Here is a 16,728-nt window from a genome sequence, read left to right on the forward strand (position 1 = left end):
CTGTACACTGCCCAGAAGGGCGACTGGAATGTTAATTCTTCCATCACCTCTTTCATTCAGCAAGCCTTCAGCCAAATGTCTTCACCTGGCTTTATGAATGAGACTTCTGATTATCTCATTCCCACGAAAGGGACTTATGAGTGTAGCTCCTCATTAATAACATTATAGTTCTTATTAAGAATTCTTTGTTAATAAGAAATCTCCCAAACACTTGACTAATTTATACAGTGCTCATTCTCTGCAATGTCTATGCTCTGAATTATTGATGCCCAGCAGTTAGAATGTCCAGCACTGGTAGAAACTCTCTTCTGGCATCAGCAGTCACACAATCACTTCCAGAGAATTCAGAAGATGGAGGGCAGCTCCCTTGCTTCCTGGCACTGCTGCAAGCTGCACCTTTTTCATTTCCTTCAGCCAAAAATGGGCAATTTGTGAAAATTACATCTGTCCAGTGCATGACTAAGAAAGCAAGAAACCTCATGAGAAAGCTTCGCTGTTCAGGGAATGCTTTGTGTACCCCTGGGCAACAGGCATGTGGCAGCATGGGCCAGTGAGTTCTTTTCTTCCTTCATTTTCCACACAAACTTTTAGATAAATAGTCCTCAGAAGAAAGTCACTGGTGAGGAAGAGAAAACAGAGAGGCAAAATAATCCAGCTCAGTCACACCCATGCTAATGCTCACCAGTGCCAGTTTCCACGCCTCTGCACTGCACCCAGGAGCTGCAAGCACAGATGCTGGACCAATGCAATCAGTCTGGTGGACCACGTCTTTCTGTCCCACCTGTGAGCATCACTGCAGCCCTGCAGAGCTGGGCATGAGCCATCCCCAGTGGGAGGGAAGAGGTGCAGCAGGGGAGCAGATAACCTTCCACATGAACTACCAATGGGAAGTTGAATCCAACAAAGTACAAACACTACCCATTTTTAAGTGAGGACTGCTTATCAAAACGTTAGGAACAGAGTTTGATTTGCACTTCCAACAAATCTGGCTGCTACACTGACTTAAACAGCAAATCACAGCTGAGGTAGTACACTGCTACTGGCCATTAGCTTCTCACGCCCTTCATGAAGGTACACCAAGGTCTTCAGCCTGCTCCTATTCTGCTGCCAGCCAACACCACCCTGACTGCACTGAGCAGAAAAGCTGCCTGATGCTGAGGAGACTCCCACACCGTTCAATATATTCTTTGGCAGAAAACTGAGATTAAAGGCAAGCTAAACTCAATTACTATTTGTGTAAGTAGAGTATCCTAGTTACAAGGCTTGTAACCATAGCAATCATTTAAACAAAGCTTGAAAGGGAAAAAAAAATTCTCTTGTTATTAAAATGCTGATCTTTGATTCTGATTCAGCTCCTTGATCTTCTTATTGTCCCAAGTCTCAGAGGTGCTGTCTGCCTTCGGGTTTTATAGCTCAGCTCAGAGCCACCGAATGCCTCAGTTAGTATTTGTGCCATGTGCTAATAGAATTATACTTCCTAAACATACGAATACAAAAGGATCAGATTGTCACACAGGGATTCAGAGGTTTGTGAACATCACACAACAGTAATCGGCTAGCAGTGATGTTTCTTACAAGGCTAAAACAATTAAACAAGCCTAATATTAATCACATTCGAAAGTAGCTATTATTTAGTCTGGAGCCAAAGTTATTCAAAACCTTAGGGACTGAAAATAAAATGAGAAGATGGAAGCATTTGGAAACTCTATATTATTATTTAAGTCTTCTTCATTTTACAGCCAGATTACCTTCCATCTCCAAAAATTCCATTCCACAGTCATGACTCTTGTATTAGTAAGAGTCATGCAGGCATTACACAAAGCACAGCATTGATTTGTTATTCTCTATCTGGATAACCAGGGAGATTTTTATTTTGAAAAGATCCTGCTGGAGCTTTTCATTTTTTTTTTTTTTCCCAAATGCTTGTTAAATGTGTATGTAACCAGGAAAACGGGACACTGAAGCAGTAGGATAGATGTGATCTGCACACGTGTTTTTCTCACAAGAAAACAAATGCAGTGCATGTTTAACAAAAGGGAGTAGCTTCAGGGTTACATTACATAATGGAGCCAGATGTAAACTCTTGAATATACAGCTCTCCAGGCAGGTCCACTAGAAAAAGGAAGCCTTATTATTCATGGGAGGAAGGAAGAAATTTCTTTTTGAAGCACAGGTTGATGGCTGCTCCTGAATGCCACCACAGTTGGCTTAGCCCCACAAGATTTGCTCACATGAGCATCAGGCTGTTGCTGGGTCAGTGAGCCGTGCCAGCAGCTGTAATTTCTCTGCATAACCCACTGATGTTAGTTGGACATCACTGAATGAAAAGAGAATATTCAGCAAACCCAGTGACTAATACATGTATTTAATGCCAAAAAAATACTACTGTATCAACTCAGTGACAACACAGCAGCTGCAGCTGTAACAGGAAATCAGGTTTTGTTTTATATGACCAGGTTTTAGTAGCATCAGAATGAACAGAAGTTGTTTCAGAGAACTGCATCAGAATAGAAAACAAATGTGAACATAGCTGTGAGAAACCTGGACATACATTTTTAGGTACACACCCACACACATATGCAGCCTGAATAGCTCCTTTCCCATCTCAGATACAATTAGGGATGCCTTCAGCAGGCACAGGAGCCCAGGCATGCTTCTGATCCAACTTGCCTGTGCCTCCCCTATTTAACTACATGCTATATCATGTAACAGCTTGAAAAGTTTGGGTTTTTTTCAGTCTTTTTTTTCCTCTTCATGTTCTCCAGTGATATTCAGTTTCTTTTAGCAACAGAGTAATTACCATTCCAGATCAAACCTGAGGTTCTGCAATTTAATGTTCAATACCATGTGCCTCTCTAAACATGGCAAAGACAGCAGTAATTAATCTAGGGACAGTCTCCCCTTCATGTTCTTTCCCATTGTTTTACCAGTCAGGGTTAACCATGACCTAAGATCCCTGTAGGAAAATACCAATGTGGAAACACTGCATTTACTTGCACTTTCTTGATTGTGGCTTGTTTACATTTCCACCTCATAAACAGGCTTTTGTGCAGATATCCATAGCACTTTCCACCATCAACACAACACACAGTTATTCAATCTGAACACTGTTCAGGCCAGTCACAGCACCCACTTCCAAAATTAAACCTGAACAGCTAGGGCTTGCTCTTTACAGAGCACTTCCAGCCTCCTCATCACACACATCATCTCGTCTGAGCTGCGGCACTCATTCACCCATGGCAGTATTTGCTTTACCTTTTCTAAGTCTGGATTGCCTCCATCCTTCGTATCTCTGTGGTAGAATGCAAAGGCTGGAAAATCTTGCTGTAAGCATATGTAGAAAGCTCTGCTAAAACACATGACAATTAGTCAGACTGCTGAGAAGTTCACACAGGCAGCAGGGATGTGAAGCTCCTTCCCCTGCAACAGGGCTTCAGAGATGAAAAGTTCACTTGTAACACGGAAAGCCTCTTTGCCAAGTACTGCTGTACTGTACTCACCCTCTCTGAATCCCTTCTGAGATGTCTCAGGCACCAGAGGGCACATTTCTATGAAGAGGATTCAACAAAACACAAAGGATTCAGCACTCTGCCCTCTATTCATCCCTCCTGACAGCACACAGGCGCTCCAGGGACACAGCTCCCAAACCACACTAGGCTGCAAGAAGAGCATTTCAAATGCCAACAGAGTGAACAGACCGCCGTTGTGCCGAGGGACACGTCACACACCAGAGCTTCATTTCAAATGACACTAAAAAACTGTTTTCTTTTAATATCTGAGGTGAATATATTACATCTCTCTGTACAGGGCACGTGTAAGAAAGCAGCTGACAGAAGAGCAGGGAAAGAAGAACCCACACTATTAGCTGTCTGGTATTTATTACTTTTTTAATACAGAGAAGTCACAACAAAATATTCTCTAACAACACACGCAAATGATATCATAACCAATTATTTTAATTTCATCAACATTCATTTGCTATGTACATATTCTTCCATCTGCAAAAGTGCAATCCAAGAATGTCTCAACAAGAAACCTTTACGGACAAGTGTATTTTTGAGGGGTTTTCTCACCAGTGGCCTCACAACAACATGTTTGTCCTCAGTTACCTGGTACAGCAAAATGAAGAGTACATGAAAACAAAACAAAACTGTGTTAGATGCCTCTCTTGTAGGAATATTCCCTATTTTCCCAACTAAATTCATTATGAATACACTGCTCACTACTGGACACATTAATGCAAATAGACTGTAGAATAGTCTATGGGCTACAGAACACTGTAGTTTTCATGACTCTGCGGCATTAGACAGAACAAGAATTTCGGCCTTTTCACCTTGGTAGATGTCAAATTACGTGTCAGCATGTAAAAGACGTCCATTTTGTTAGTTACGGTTATCAAAATTTACTTTAAAATGTACTACTGATGGATGAATTCATTTACACATCCAAAATAGTAAGTCTAGCTAAATGCAAGCCTCTCCTATGGAAAACATTGTTAACTACTGGAAAGAAAAGCATTTGCACATGCAACTCCTATTACTATCACAAGGAGTATCGTGCATTTCAGAAGAGTAGAATGTACCTCCAAATCCAGAGGACTGTATTCTCATTTACAAAACATACTTCAGGCACAGTTTAATCTGACCACAGGCCAGACTAAAAAGAACACAGAGCATCAGAAAAATGAAAGGTAGTGAAGAGTAATCTTCAGCCAAACAAGCAAAGCAAGCAGCTCCTTCCCTAGACAAATAATTTCCCTTTTGACAAGTCTAAAATCTCACTGACTCTTTCCAATGGTCATTGTGATAGATAGCAAACCAAGTGCTGTCCAGTACCTCTTAAGTAGCTATTAAGTCTCAAAGAAGTTAGCTTTGCCCTTGTGCTTATGCACCGCCCAGCCAAAAGGGTAGGCCTGACTGCCTGATCAGAATCTGATGCAAAACAAAATCTTACTGACATTTTGCAGTAACCCATGACCAGATTTCCGTATTAGCAAGAAGCAGAGAAAGCATTCTCTACAAACTGGGACAATTTACTTTTGAGGAAAAGTTCAGAGAATCTTTGTTGTTCAGCTAGTTTCCACCAAGGATCATTTTTGCCATTCTACATCTGCTGCTAACCTCCAGCTGAGAGATATGCTTTGCAAGAAAACAGGCATTTCCACTAGCGGCAGCAAAGACTCACTTAATAGCAAAATTAAAATGAAAAGACGGGAAAAAAAATTGTTTTCTTTGATAGATTTGTACATAACTTCTCACTGTTAAGAATTTAAATAGGCATTTCTATTCCCACTTTCTCAGTCTGCTGCATTCTTGGTTTTGACTTGAATATACTGTACAACCTTTCATACACTTGTATTTTTAAAAATTAGCCAAATTCCCTTTTTTCCACTTCTGCTCTTACCTCGATTGTCATACATACATGTCCGGAGAGGCATCTAAGTACTTAAAGAATAAAATTATAAATTAAGCTATTCTAAGGAAAGTAAATGAAGAAGTATTTAGAAGATCTCCAGATCCCACTTCTGCCTTACAGCGTGCATTGCACAGTGACACCTCTCCTCACCAAATGTTTGAAAAAAAAAAAAAAAATGGGTAGAGAACACTACTATTTTGTTATCCATGTAGTCTGTGTGGGGATTAATACTGTAGGCTCAAGGCTTGAATGACTAGCACTCAAGATCAAACACAACACTTACATGTGTATCTTTTAATTTTTCTCATTACAGGAGTTTTGTCTTTGCTGTGTGATTTTAGACTGCTGGAATCAGCCAGTACTTGCACTTTTAATCTGGTTCTCACAGTACTGACAGATAAGGTGACTCCAAACCACCCTAAGTCCATTGGGTTTTGGGAACACACCATTGAAGCTGAATAGCCCAAGTTGCTAATTCAAACTATAACTTGTTTGTTCTGTATAAGGGAAGTCTGTAATTCACAGCTAATAATATTTTATCTGCTCGCCACCTTCTTCCAGCCCAGGTATGCCTGGGCCAGATCCTGTTCCTGTGGGAAACAATTATAGTTCTGGTACCAGTGCAAACGGAGTAGCTGTAACTGGGGTTTGTAACCACACCAGAACAGTGTTAAAAGTCTCTCTCAAAATTTTTCCCACAATTTGTCTTAAATAGGAAACAGGATTTCCCATAACCTTAAAAACACACTCCTAGGGAACAAATGCACAAAACCCCAAGGATGTGCTCCAGATACAGATGGACGAGAAGAGAGAACAGGGCGAAGGGAGAGCCGGCAATGTAAGATAGCACGGCCTACTAACACTGCTGTTCTGGCTCACCAGTGTAACTGCATGAGACAGCCCAGCCCTATCCAGATGTGAAAATCATTAGCTTGAGTTGGCTTGCTTCTAAGGATATTACCACTCAAGTTAGGAGTAAGTGATCTTTGCCAACATAAGCCCTCTGTGGAGCTTGAGTACTATCTGAAGCGCCTAATACTAAAAAAAAAAGCTAATTCTGCAGAGAAGACAGCCAGGATAAAACTGTGAACTTGGCATTTTTTATGCACAAAGAAACATGGATATTCAGTTCAAGTTTTATGTGCACATTATTCTCTTAATGTAGCAGAAAGCATAGTTCTCTGCCCAGTGCATGCAATGCTTTTTTGGCTTCTGACTTTTTTGTTTTCTTTCCCAGGATGTGCAGAGTATCAGGGCCATTTTCAAGATTGTGATTTCTACAGATACATTAAGACAGTAATTTGGGGAAAGCCGAAAAACCTCAGAAGAAACAAAACATAATCCCATCTCATAGAGAATCAAAACCCACACCTCTTGAGTGACCATTCCATAAATATACTCTGAACAAAGAAAGCCCTTGCAAACATCCCTGCTGGCTTGAACAACCAAGTAAAATACCAGCGACCTATTAAAACTTTCATTAAACCTATTTAAAAACTTTTATTTATGGAAGGAAAAAATGGGGAGTGAAAAACAAAATCTGCAGATTCTACAGGGCCAACCCCTATAACACAAATTCACTGCCTAATGCACAGACTACTATATACAGCACAGAGGCATGTAGAAAGTAAATAAACTAAGTCTACTTTCTAAAAAGTCTCCAAGTTTTTAGACCCTGGTCTTACTTAATTTTTGAAAGACAAAGGTGCAGCAATTCATTGACTTAAAAACCAATGCCATGTGTCATATTAGGTGCCTTTCAGCTCTTACAGGTCTGACAGCCCAGATCCCACTTCGTGGTCCTCTTTCCGAATCAGTCATACCAGTCAGCAGTGGGAAGCAAAGCCCCAGCAGACACATACAAACATCCCCATTCAGTTCAGCCTGTTCCTTCCACTTATCATGAAGTTCTAAAATACCTGTGAAGAAATACCTTTAAATAAAGCATTTTAAGATATTCAGCTTGTTTTGGTATAAACAAATGACCCAACTGGTAACATTACAACACTGGTGGAAGCAGCCCTATTGCCATACGATCAGTCAGTGTGGGTAACACACACCAAACATACATGGCAGGAAGACACTACGCCAGAAAATAATTCAAGATTACCTTTTCTGGCATAGATTTACATTCACCTGTCACAATATCTTAATTTTCCCCCATCTCGGGAAACCTGAATGAAAGCCCACAAAAATGACTACATGTCTGGGATACTATGCGCCTGCCCCCATTGGGATACAAGAGACTTGATGAATTTAACACTAATGGGACAACTTCTTTCCAAGGATTTCCCTTTTCCACCATGCTAGAGGGACAACAACCCTACACCATTACCCACCTGCCACCTGGACATATTTCTGCATCCTGTACTCTCCACACCCTTCTATCAACTGTATTACAATAATACAAAACACAACCAAATAATTATAGCTGAACATTTTATACCCACACCTGGGATATATTCAAAGGCCATTAAAATTGGCTTGCCTCCAGCCTTGACAGAGATCTCATCAGGAGGATTCTGATTTAACAACATGTATATATACATATTCATATGTACACAGACAAAGAAGCTGCTCTTTCAGTTAGAAAAGAAAGTAATTTCATCACAGAATGAATTCTATAAAAAGATATGTAATAAAGTTGAAATACCCATAAAATAGCTATTACTAAAGCAAAGCTTTCGTCAATAAGCCTCCAAAACTTTAAATGAAGAAAATGGCTTCACGAAGTGGTAGTCTAGATTTCCACAGTGAGGACACTGCTGGACGTTGCTGTATTCGGAGAAATACTGCATGCCAATCCGTACATCTATTACTGGCTTCCCACAGTGCTTACAGTTCAGTCGAGCCTTAAAAAAAAAAAAAAAAAAAAGAAAGAAAAGAAAGAAAAAAAGAAAAATATTTTTGAAATAACCAGATTCACTTCCATTCCTCACCTCAGCAAGAGACACACTGCCCTGGCTTCTGGTAGTTAACAGCTTCAGTCAGGAAACGTGCAGCCATGGCACCTGCCGGTAAGGACATTTTTCACCCAGACCAGTAAATTACAGGCATGCTGATTTTTTTCCACATAAAATAACATTTATAGCCCATACAGTCTAGAGTTCAAATATCATCCACTGTGACTGACAGGTGGTTTAGAGTTTCAAAGCTCATATATGCATTTGTTCACCTCAGAACAAATTCATGTCCTTGGCATACAAAGTGCTGTCTCAATAAATCACAAAAGCAGCCCTTAAGTGAGGAGAGAAACTTCACACGCGTGCCATGCAATCCTTACCCTAGAGCTCCCACTGTGTGTCTATTTAGGTCTACATTCTGATGTATCAGCATGAGTTGTATCAGCACTTTAATCTTTTAGTTTAACAATCTAATCTTTCTGGTTTGACAAATGTATAACTCAATTTACTTTATCAGTATGGCACAGTATTATATCACTTTAAATATCTACTTAAACATTTATAATACACACCAGGTTACATAAACTGCAGGTCACTTAAAGCATAGAAACTATTTTACAAAACCCAACCGGGGTGGACCAACATTAACTGAGTAGACAGGAGAAACAATTAAAAATGAAGGGTAAGGGCTGGCAGAGCTATTCATGATCAGTACGAAGAACAACAAAAAAAGTTTACAGGAGACATCTAGCTGAGAAAATAAGCCCATTTCCTGTACAGAAAGCTCAGCAGGCAATACAAAAACACTCAGGAGAAATGGAGAAGACTTAAGATGACAAAGGAGGTTAAGAGTAAAGATGACAAAACAAGCAGCAAGGGCCTGATACATACCACAGCTTAACCCCACAGACTAATATGCCAGTGAGAGCTTCAGCTCTTCACTGAAAAGAACAAATGATTTTCTGTATCACCTTTGACTTAATGCATTTTCTTGGGAGGAGGAACAAATTATTACAGTACTACTGCTGTAGAGACAAGACTCAAAAAGAAAGAAAACGAAGTCCTCAGATATCTGCCCTGCTTGAAATGCAGAAATTGTAAGAAATACAGTCTAATGGGGAATGGATTTACAGTATTTTCTTTTAAAAAGTGTGCTTTTTCCTCTTGCTACAGTTCAGCCCCATCAGCTAGCTGCAAGCAACCTGACAGTGGCTGGCTGTTCATTATCCTACAAGCACATTCATGGAGTACAATTAAATATTTTGAAATAAGGTATGAAATTATTCAAAACAGACATCAGCAAGGAAATTCAGAGTTAAATTATACACCATATTTAAATGTCATTCCTCTGTATGCCCAGAATCATCTGTAACAATCGTGGTGAAACAATAATACATATCACCCAGCAATCAGACACTGAAGCTAATGGTTTTATATTCAGTTCTATTACTTACCTTGTACTGTCACACTGTCCGTTAATCATACAATTAAGATTCATGTATAATGAGACTTTAATTCTTGTCTTGAACGTTCAATAGAAGCAATTCAGATTTAAATTTCCTCTATTTTATTGAACTAGCAAGTCAGCATCAATGTTTTATAACTGAAAATCCCTATTTTAAAATAGCTAAAATCTCAAGAAGCACAAAAAATGAGGTAATGTCTTAAGTTATAATCAATATATATATAACTGATATAATATTATACATTATATCAATATAATCAATGTCATTTTTTTCCAGTTCCAGGAACTCCACTTGTCTTCTGAGCATTGGTAGAAATGTTAAATTTACAATTAAATTGAGTTTCACATACTGGCAAAACTATATTGTAGTTGTCTCTTGTATTGCCACATCTTTAAGGCCAGAGGTAGTCTTCCTTTTGAGCCTCCCTCAGAAACTGCTTGGAACTCTGCAGTAGTAAGAAACAAAGAGACTGCAAAGCTTTGTGGAAAGCATCCACAACACCATGAAGTGGTGGAATGCAAACATCTTGGCAAGCACCTGCCCTAAGTCAGTGACAAATCCTGCATGTTTGAAGGCAATGGCTGGTTTTGGTTTCATGGGTATGGCCACCAAGCCACCATTACATTAGCTTTTCTCTAGTTCCACAACTACCTCCACAACAAAACTGCTGAGTTTCCACTCCTCAGAAAGGAAGACCTCTTGGATGCTGATGGCCCTGCTGCTTCAGGCACGTGTACTTTGGAGTAACCTGAAGTCTTGACTCCTTCCTAACAAAAGCATAAATTAGGTGAGCATTTAATGAAAGTTAAGCTTCTTTGGGCTGTGGCAGGATATCATCAGCACAGTTGGTCACAGAACAGATTAAGGAGAGACGGTATCTCTATGCACAAAGACTCCTAAGACCTTTCAATTTCCTTGGCTTTTTTACTACATTTATCTTAGGATAAAACAAACCTCAAGCAACTAGAAATTTGAATACACAAATCACCTGCTAAACAATGTTCAAGTACTACTAGAACTGTATATGTACCACAGATACTTCCTAGGAATCATCCCAAGCATTAGCTTTAATTGTGAATGCATTTTATGGGGATTTATATGAAAAAAAAAAACCAAAACAACACAAGCATTGACCACTGACCATTACATTAGCTTTTGTCTAGCTATAGGCCTTTGTACTCCGTAAGTTAAGATCAAGGGACAGAGACTCAGTCAGCTTTCTTGTACTGCACTCATAGGCTGCAAAAGAAGGGTGAAGGAAGGGATGGGAAAAGAGAAACACAAGCCTTTATTATCGTTAGTGGAATTTCACCTTAGGAGTCTTACGTACGATACTGACCTGACAACAAGGAGATGCTGCCAGAATATCATAGGTATACATAGTTCCCAGTTGATGCCAGCTTCCATCCCATCGGGACTTGCACTTAATGCAGATAATTTTGTGAACCCCTTCTAAGCAGTCTACACAAACAGCATAGAGATGCATAAGCCTTCCTGTGGACAGGAAACACACTTCTTAAGGAGACTGTAACAGAAGATTAAAACAGACATTTCCCACAATGTGTTATTTGCCCTTTAGTGATATAAATCATACCTTATTAAAATCTTACTTTTTAAAAGAGTGAAAGATGAGCAAAAAAAATGTTTCTCAATGGAACATACAGAAGACTTGACTGAAGATATTTTCCATAGATGTGAAATTCAGGAATAAGATAACATTCTGCACATTTCTGATCCCCTTGTTCCTCTATTTGCTGTAGACTTTAGCAAAATACTTTATAAAAGTTGCTTAAACCACATGAGCAGATGCCAGGTTATTAAGCTATATGATCAGCTGCAGTTTTTCCAACAAGAAGACTGTGCCTTAGCTGCATCCCCATCTGACACAGAAAGCGTAGAAGTGTTGAAACTTTTTAGCAAGCTGGGTAAAGCTCATTTAACAGCTTGCCAAAATTTTCCAGCAAGCAGAGAACTAAGGAACTAACATTCCTTGTGGGAAAAAAGCAACAACCAGATGAGCAACTTTCTTTCCTGCACACTTTCCTGACAATTCATTGATAGTAAATGTATTTAGAAACATTATATATTACACGGATTTTAATGTGCTATACAAACCTACAAGTTTATCAAGCTCTACCATGAACTTAAGCTCCATATACACAATGACTTTCAAAAACTGATTTATACAGCCTTCCACAAAAATCAAGAGGTTCAGATTTTAAAACAAATATCTTCTCTGCAGAAATGTCACTGAACACAACAATGCAAAATCCAAGATGTGAGCTTCACTACAAAAAGGACATTGAGGCCCTGGAACATGTCCAGAGAAGGGCAATGAAACTGGTGATGGGTCTGGAGCACAAGTCTTATGAGGAGCAGCTGAGGGAGCTGGGATTGATTAGTCTGGAGAAGAGGAGGCTCAGAGGAGACCTGATTGCACTCTACAACTCCCTGAAGGGAGGTTGTGATGAGGAGGCAACAAACAGGACCCAAGGAAATGGCCACAAGTTGTACCAGAGGAGGTTTAGGTTGCACACAAGGAAGAACTTTTTCTGTCAGAGAGTGGTCAGGCACTGCAATGACCTGCGCAGGGAAGTGGTGGAGTCACCGTTCCCAGCAGTGTTCAAGTGGCGTCTGGATGAGGAGCTACTAGATATGGTTTAGAGGCTTGTGGTAGCAGTGGTAATGGGAGGGAGGTTGGACTAGATGATCTTGCAGGTTGTTTCCAACCTTGCAGTTCTATGATTCTATGATTCTTCCCACGAAACAAAAAGCCTTATACAAATTACAAAGATCTCAAATCTAGACAAGTCTGATTTACAGGGATTGAATCCATCTGCAGTTTAGTAGTGGACTTACACAGGGTACTAATTCTGTAATACATCACATTTTGCACAGCTACACAAGAAAAAGTTAAGAAGTAATGCAGTTACAAATCAAATACAAAACAAGACTGACTGCATACAGACAGTGCTTTGTTGAACTGCAATTTGTGCTCATTAGCATCAAAGCACTAGACACATCACAGTTTGTAATTTAAAGAGCACGCAACTCGTGTGCCTTTCTACATAAGTGAAATAAAATATTAACAAGTTATGATTTGTTCATACCAGATACTTTAAAATTAATGGATTACTTTTAAATTGTTTTATTTTTAAACCAACTATTCTAGAAAAAATGAAAAGGAAAACCAGATTCTTCTTAAAATATAAATACACAAAAAAAAATCGTTGGTATGAGCTGGTAAATTGAGTTACACCAGAGTGTTCAGCTTTAGAAAATACAGTAAGTTCTGTTCCTCGAGACTGGAGACTTTCAAATAACTCCATGCACTAAAGCTTTGTGTTGCCCAGGAGGACAAATAGTTCTCATCCCCTTAAGTTCTGCTTCTGCATATTAGAATGATGAATTTCCCCACCACTTAATTTTCAGGATCCTACAGGATACTTCCTATGCCATAGGAAATGAGATTCTTGATATCTTAAACATGCCTGAAATAAAGAAGTGATTTCTTTACTAAAGAGAAAATAACACCCTGGAACAGCACCTTGCAAGCATAGTTTCATGGCAAAGCTGAGAACAGTAGTTCTGATAATAAACCATTTTACCCAGGATAACAAGGTAAAATTTTTAACAATTAATTAGTCACAGCATTTCGTCTGAATAAATTTTTCAGGTGTACCATCAAATGAGTAAGGAGCAATTAATAAAAAAAAAAAAACAAACAACACTTGGCAGAGCTTCATTCCTAGTGGCAAACAAGTTAATAAGTGACCAGCTATTAGGATTGATTGTGCATGCCTCCTCACAATGGCCAATAAGCAGTTATCTCACAGAGGGATATTCTGTTTATCTTGGAGATTTTTCAATTTCTAAGTTTCCCTATCACTTTTTCCCTTTAAAGTATATTAGGTAAGACAGAAACAATAATATTAGCATGAATACAGGTCAGTGACTCAGCACACAGTGATTTAAATAAAGAAAACAATACAAAGTTTGCTGAGCAAAGGAACATTATTATATAACAGATATTATGGCCATGCATGAGATATAACAAATTTAACAAAAGGAGAGCAAGTGCTAAAATACCTCCTGCTAATGCATCCCCATTACACTTTTCAGCACAGAACTTCATGTTTTTGAGCACTAAACTAGTATTAGTTTCTCTGACTTGGGATAGCCACACTGGCTGCCAGCAGACGGCAGGACAGATGTGTTCTATCCCTATCACTCAGTTTTAGACATACTTTTCAGGAAGAGTTAAAGCTCATCCCAGACCATGTTTGTTTATTTCTCTGGGAGGAGAAAAACAACACATGCCTTGGCCCCGGCTCAGCACAGAGCTGGGACATGGTCAGGGTGATAGCCAAAGAGGCGGGAATTTGAAACTACATCTACACCTCACTACTCCGTCACCACTTCTTCCCAGAATAATAAAAGTTTATTTTCACTATGTCCAACCTCTCCAGGCCACAGAAATTGTCCTTGCCAGGCCTGCACTAACATAGGCCAGACTACAGTCCTTGCCACGCAAAAAAAATATTGTCTCCAATAAAACAAAACTGATATTCCCTAGTCTGAAAGCAGACGAGAGGCATGGCTGGCAGTACAAATATGACTTTCATCCACGCCACAGCACAGCATGCTGAAATGTAAAAGACTGTTTAAAAGGTTGATGTATGTCTTGGAGGAAAACTCACAACATATAAATCAGTACACACACACTGCAACAGGATGGCTGAAAAATCTTCCTATAGTTTATCTAGAAACCTGGTAAGATATTTCCTGGTTGTAAACAAACCACAAGGCATGGATCTTTCTACACAGTATTTTTGTAATTCCTGTCAAGAATTTCAACCTGACCCACGCTGTAATTTGAACATGCCTCCAAGCCTTAGAGTACAACTCAAAAATGCTGAATCAGAACAAAAATTTAAAATGGGGAGTGGGGTATGGAAAGCAGTCCCACCACCAAATGAAACCTAGCATGACAGACAGACAACCTGTACCTTGAAGGTGACAGGGAACATCATATTCAATTTCATCGTGTCTCGATGGGCTAAGAAATAGGGTTCCATCCACCAGCGGAAACTGTTCAAACACTGGCAATGCCCTGTGGCACAGTGCACAGTTCACAACATTCCTGTGGCTGGCACTAAGAGCAGCAAGAATAAACTTCCGCAGGTCCTCCCCTTGGCCCACCTGGGCATCATCTTCCATTCGCACATGAAAAGTATTCAATTTATGCCTGGGTATGTGAGTGAGAAGCTCAGATAGGTCAAGCCTTCTCAAAAACTGCACGGGGGCATCGAAGTGTCCTGACCGATGTGCTTGCAAACCAGCTGCCCCATAATCAAAGTGCGCATTTCTGAACATTCCCCCTCCAGCCATGTTCTTCTTGTGTGGCTCCAGGTGGATGGCATTCTTCAGAAACTCTCCTAAGTATCGCGATGAGCGGGGGCCGCTGAAGTGGGTGGGGGCGAGGATCGAGTAGCCGGTTGGTGGGGATTGCCCAGGAGAGACGCAGGGGGAGCGAACGGCATAGCTGCCACCAATAACACTCTTCTCTTGGGAGTTCTGCCTGTCCACTGAATGCCTTCGCTGGATGTCATGACTTAAGCCCTTCTGTGGCTTGTTGGCTGGCCTGCCCTTTTTGGCCTCTTCTGCTGATTCCACCATAGACCTCCCTGTGCTCTTCTCTAACACTGATTTCTTCTTCTTGTCATCCTGCATTCGTTTCACCTGGTACCAGTCAGTGTCCTTCTTTAAATGACCCTGCCCACACCGACAGGAGCAGAAGCGAAAAGCGAGGTCGTATCCCTTCTTTGTCCACATGTTCTGGCGACACTGCTTCTCATTCCAGCTCCTCGCTCTGCCGATGCAATTGAACTGGACAAGAATGCTGCTTTCCCACTCATAGAAGCACTGAAGGTGCATCCAGGTGCTGTAAGGGCAGTGCTCGTTGTTGCATATAACCTTCTGGTAGTCATCCTTCTCAAGGTCCACTGGCCTTCCAAAGCTACAGATCAATGGAGTAGCACAAGGGGCTTCTGTGGAACAAAAGCAGACACATTAATAATGTAGGCTGCTTGTGGCCTGTTCATCACACTGCTAGTTTAAATGCTGTGCCAAATACAAATGTGATTCTCACTCACGTTCCACATTATCAAAGAGCCCACAAGCGTTAGGTCTGGGTCAGAACAAAAGCAGTTCCTGACCAAAAAAAAAAAAAAAAAAGTTAAGTAAATGGAAGACGCTATAAAAAAAAAGGAAATAATAGTAAGGAAGCAAATAGACAATACAAATAGTTCAGTATTCAAAGACAAAGAATCTCTCAGAAGCGTTAGCCCGCCTCCAGGCTCTGCAGACATCATCACATAAGCGAGCTTTAAGGAGAAAGCTTTGTGAATGTTCCTGGAGGACTGCTTTGAAGCCTGAGAAGCAACACAGAAAAAACACACAGAGATGCTGGTTTGAAAAATAAGAAGGCAATACAGGCGGACTTTGCAGTCACGAGGAAAGGCATAAACTGATCTTTCCTTTAGGAATGAACAAGATACAGGAGATAGGGAGGCAAACAGAGAACTTTGAACAGCAAGACAAATAGTTCACGTTTCTTGTACGGAAAGGAAAGCCTTCATTACATCTTCAGGCAAACAGAGGATATACTGCCATTACTGACCAACGTGACAGCTAAATTTCACAAACCAAACAGTTAGCAACACAGACTGGTTAAAAAGCCAAATGTCACATGGTCTTTTATTAGCAAAGCAGCAGCCTTTGCTATATTCTTGAGTAAAGGATAGAGTATTTCAATTCTTTTCCTTTAACAGTATCAAACACACAGATGTTCTGTATTTATGACCAATATCTTTTTCCCCACCCTCACCTAAATACCACAGACTATGGAATACTCCAATTACCATCTGCACAGTTGCAGCTGG

The 16,728-nt window shown here is 40.1% G+C and overlaps 1 protein-coding gene across 1 annotated transcript in view; it reads right to left on the reverse strand.

The window, feature by feature from the left end:
• Positions 1 to 1,898: 1,898 nt before the first annotated feature.
• The window catches only part of HECA (HECA ribonucleoprotein granule regulator), a 29,845-nt gene continuing 15,015 nt past the window's right edge, over positions 1,899 to 16,728 (reverse strand). Inside the window, exons 2-4 of the mRNA XM_090135702.1 lie at positions 14,794 to 15,834; positions 11,124 to 11,278; positions 1,899 to 8,267 (exon numbers count right to left, since the gene is read on the reverse strand). Coding sequence (XP_089991828.1) covers positions 8,103 to 8,267; positions 11,124 to 11,278; positions 14,794 to 15,834 — 1,361 coding nt within the window. The 3' untranslated portion in view covers positions 1,899 to 8,102. The remainder of the gene's footprint in view (positions 8,268 to 11,123; positions 11,279 to 14,793; positions 15,835 to 16,728) is intronic.

The sequence above is a fragment of the Phasianus colchicus genome, chromosome 2, assembly GCF_987193195.1.
Source record: "Phasianus colchicus chromosome 2, bPhaCol1.hap1.1, whole genome shotgun sequence".
Lineage (NCBI taxonomy): Eukaryota > Metazoa > Chordata > Aves > Galliformes > Phasianidae > Phasianus > Phasianus colchicus.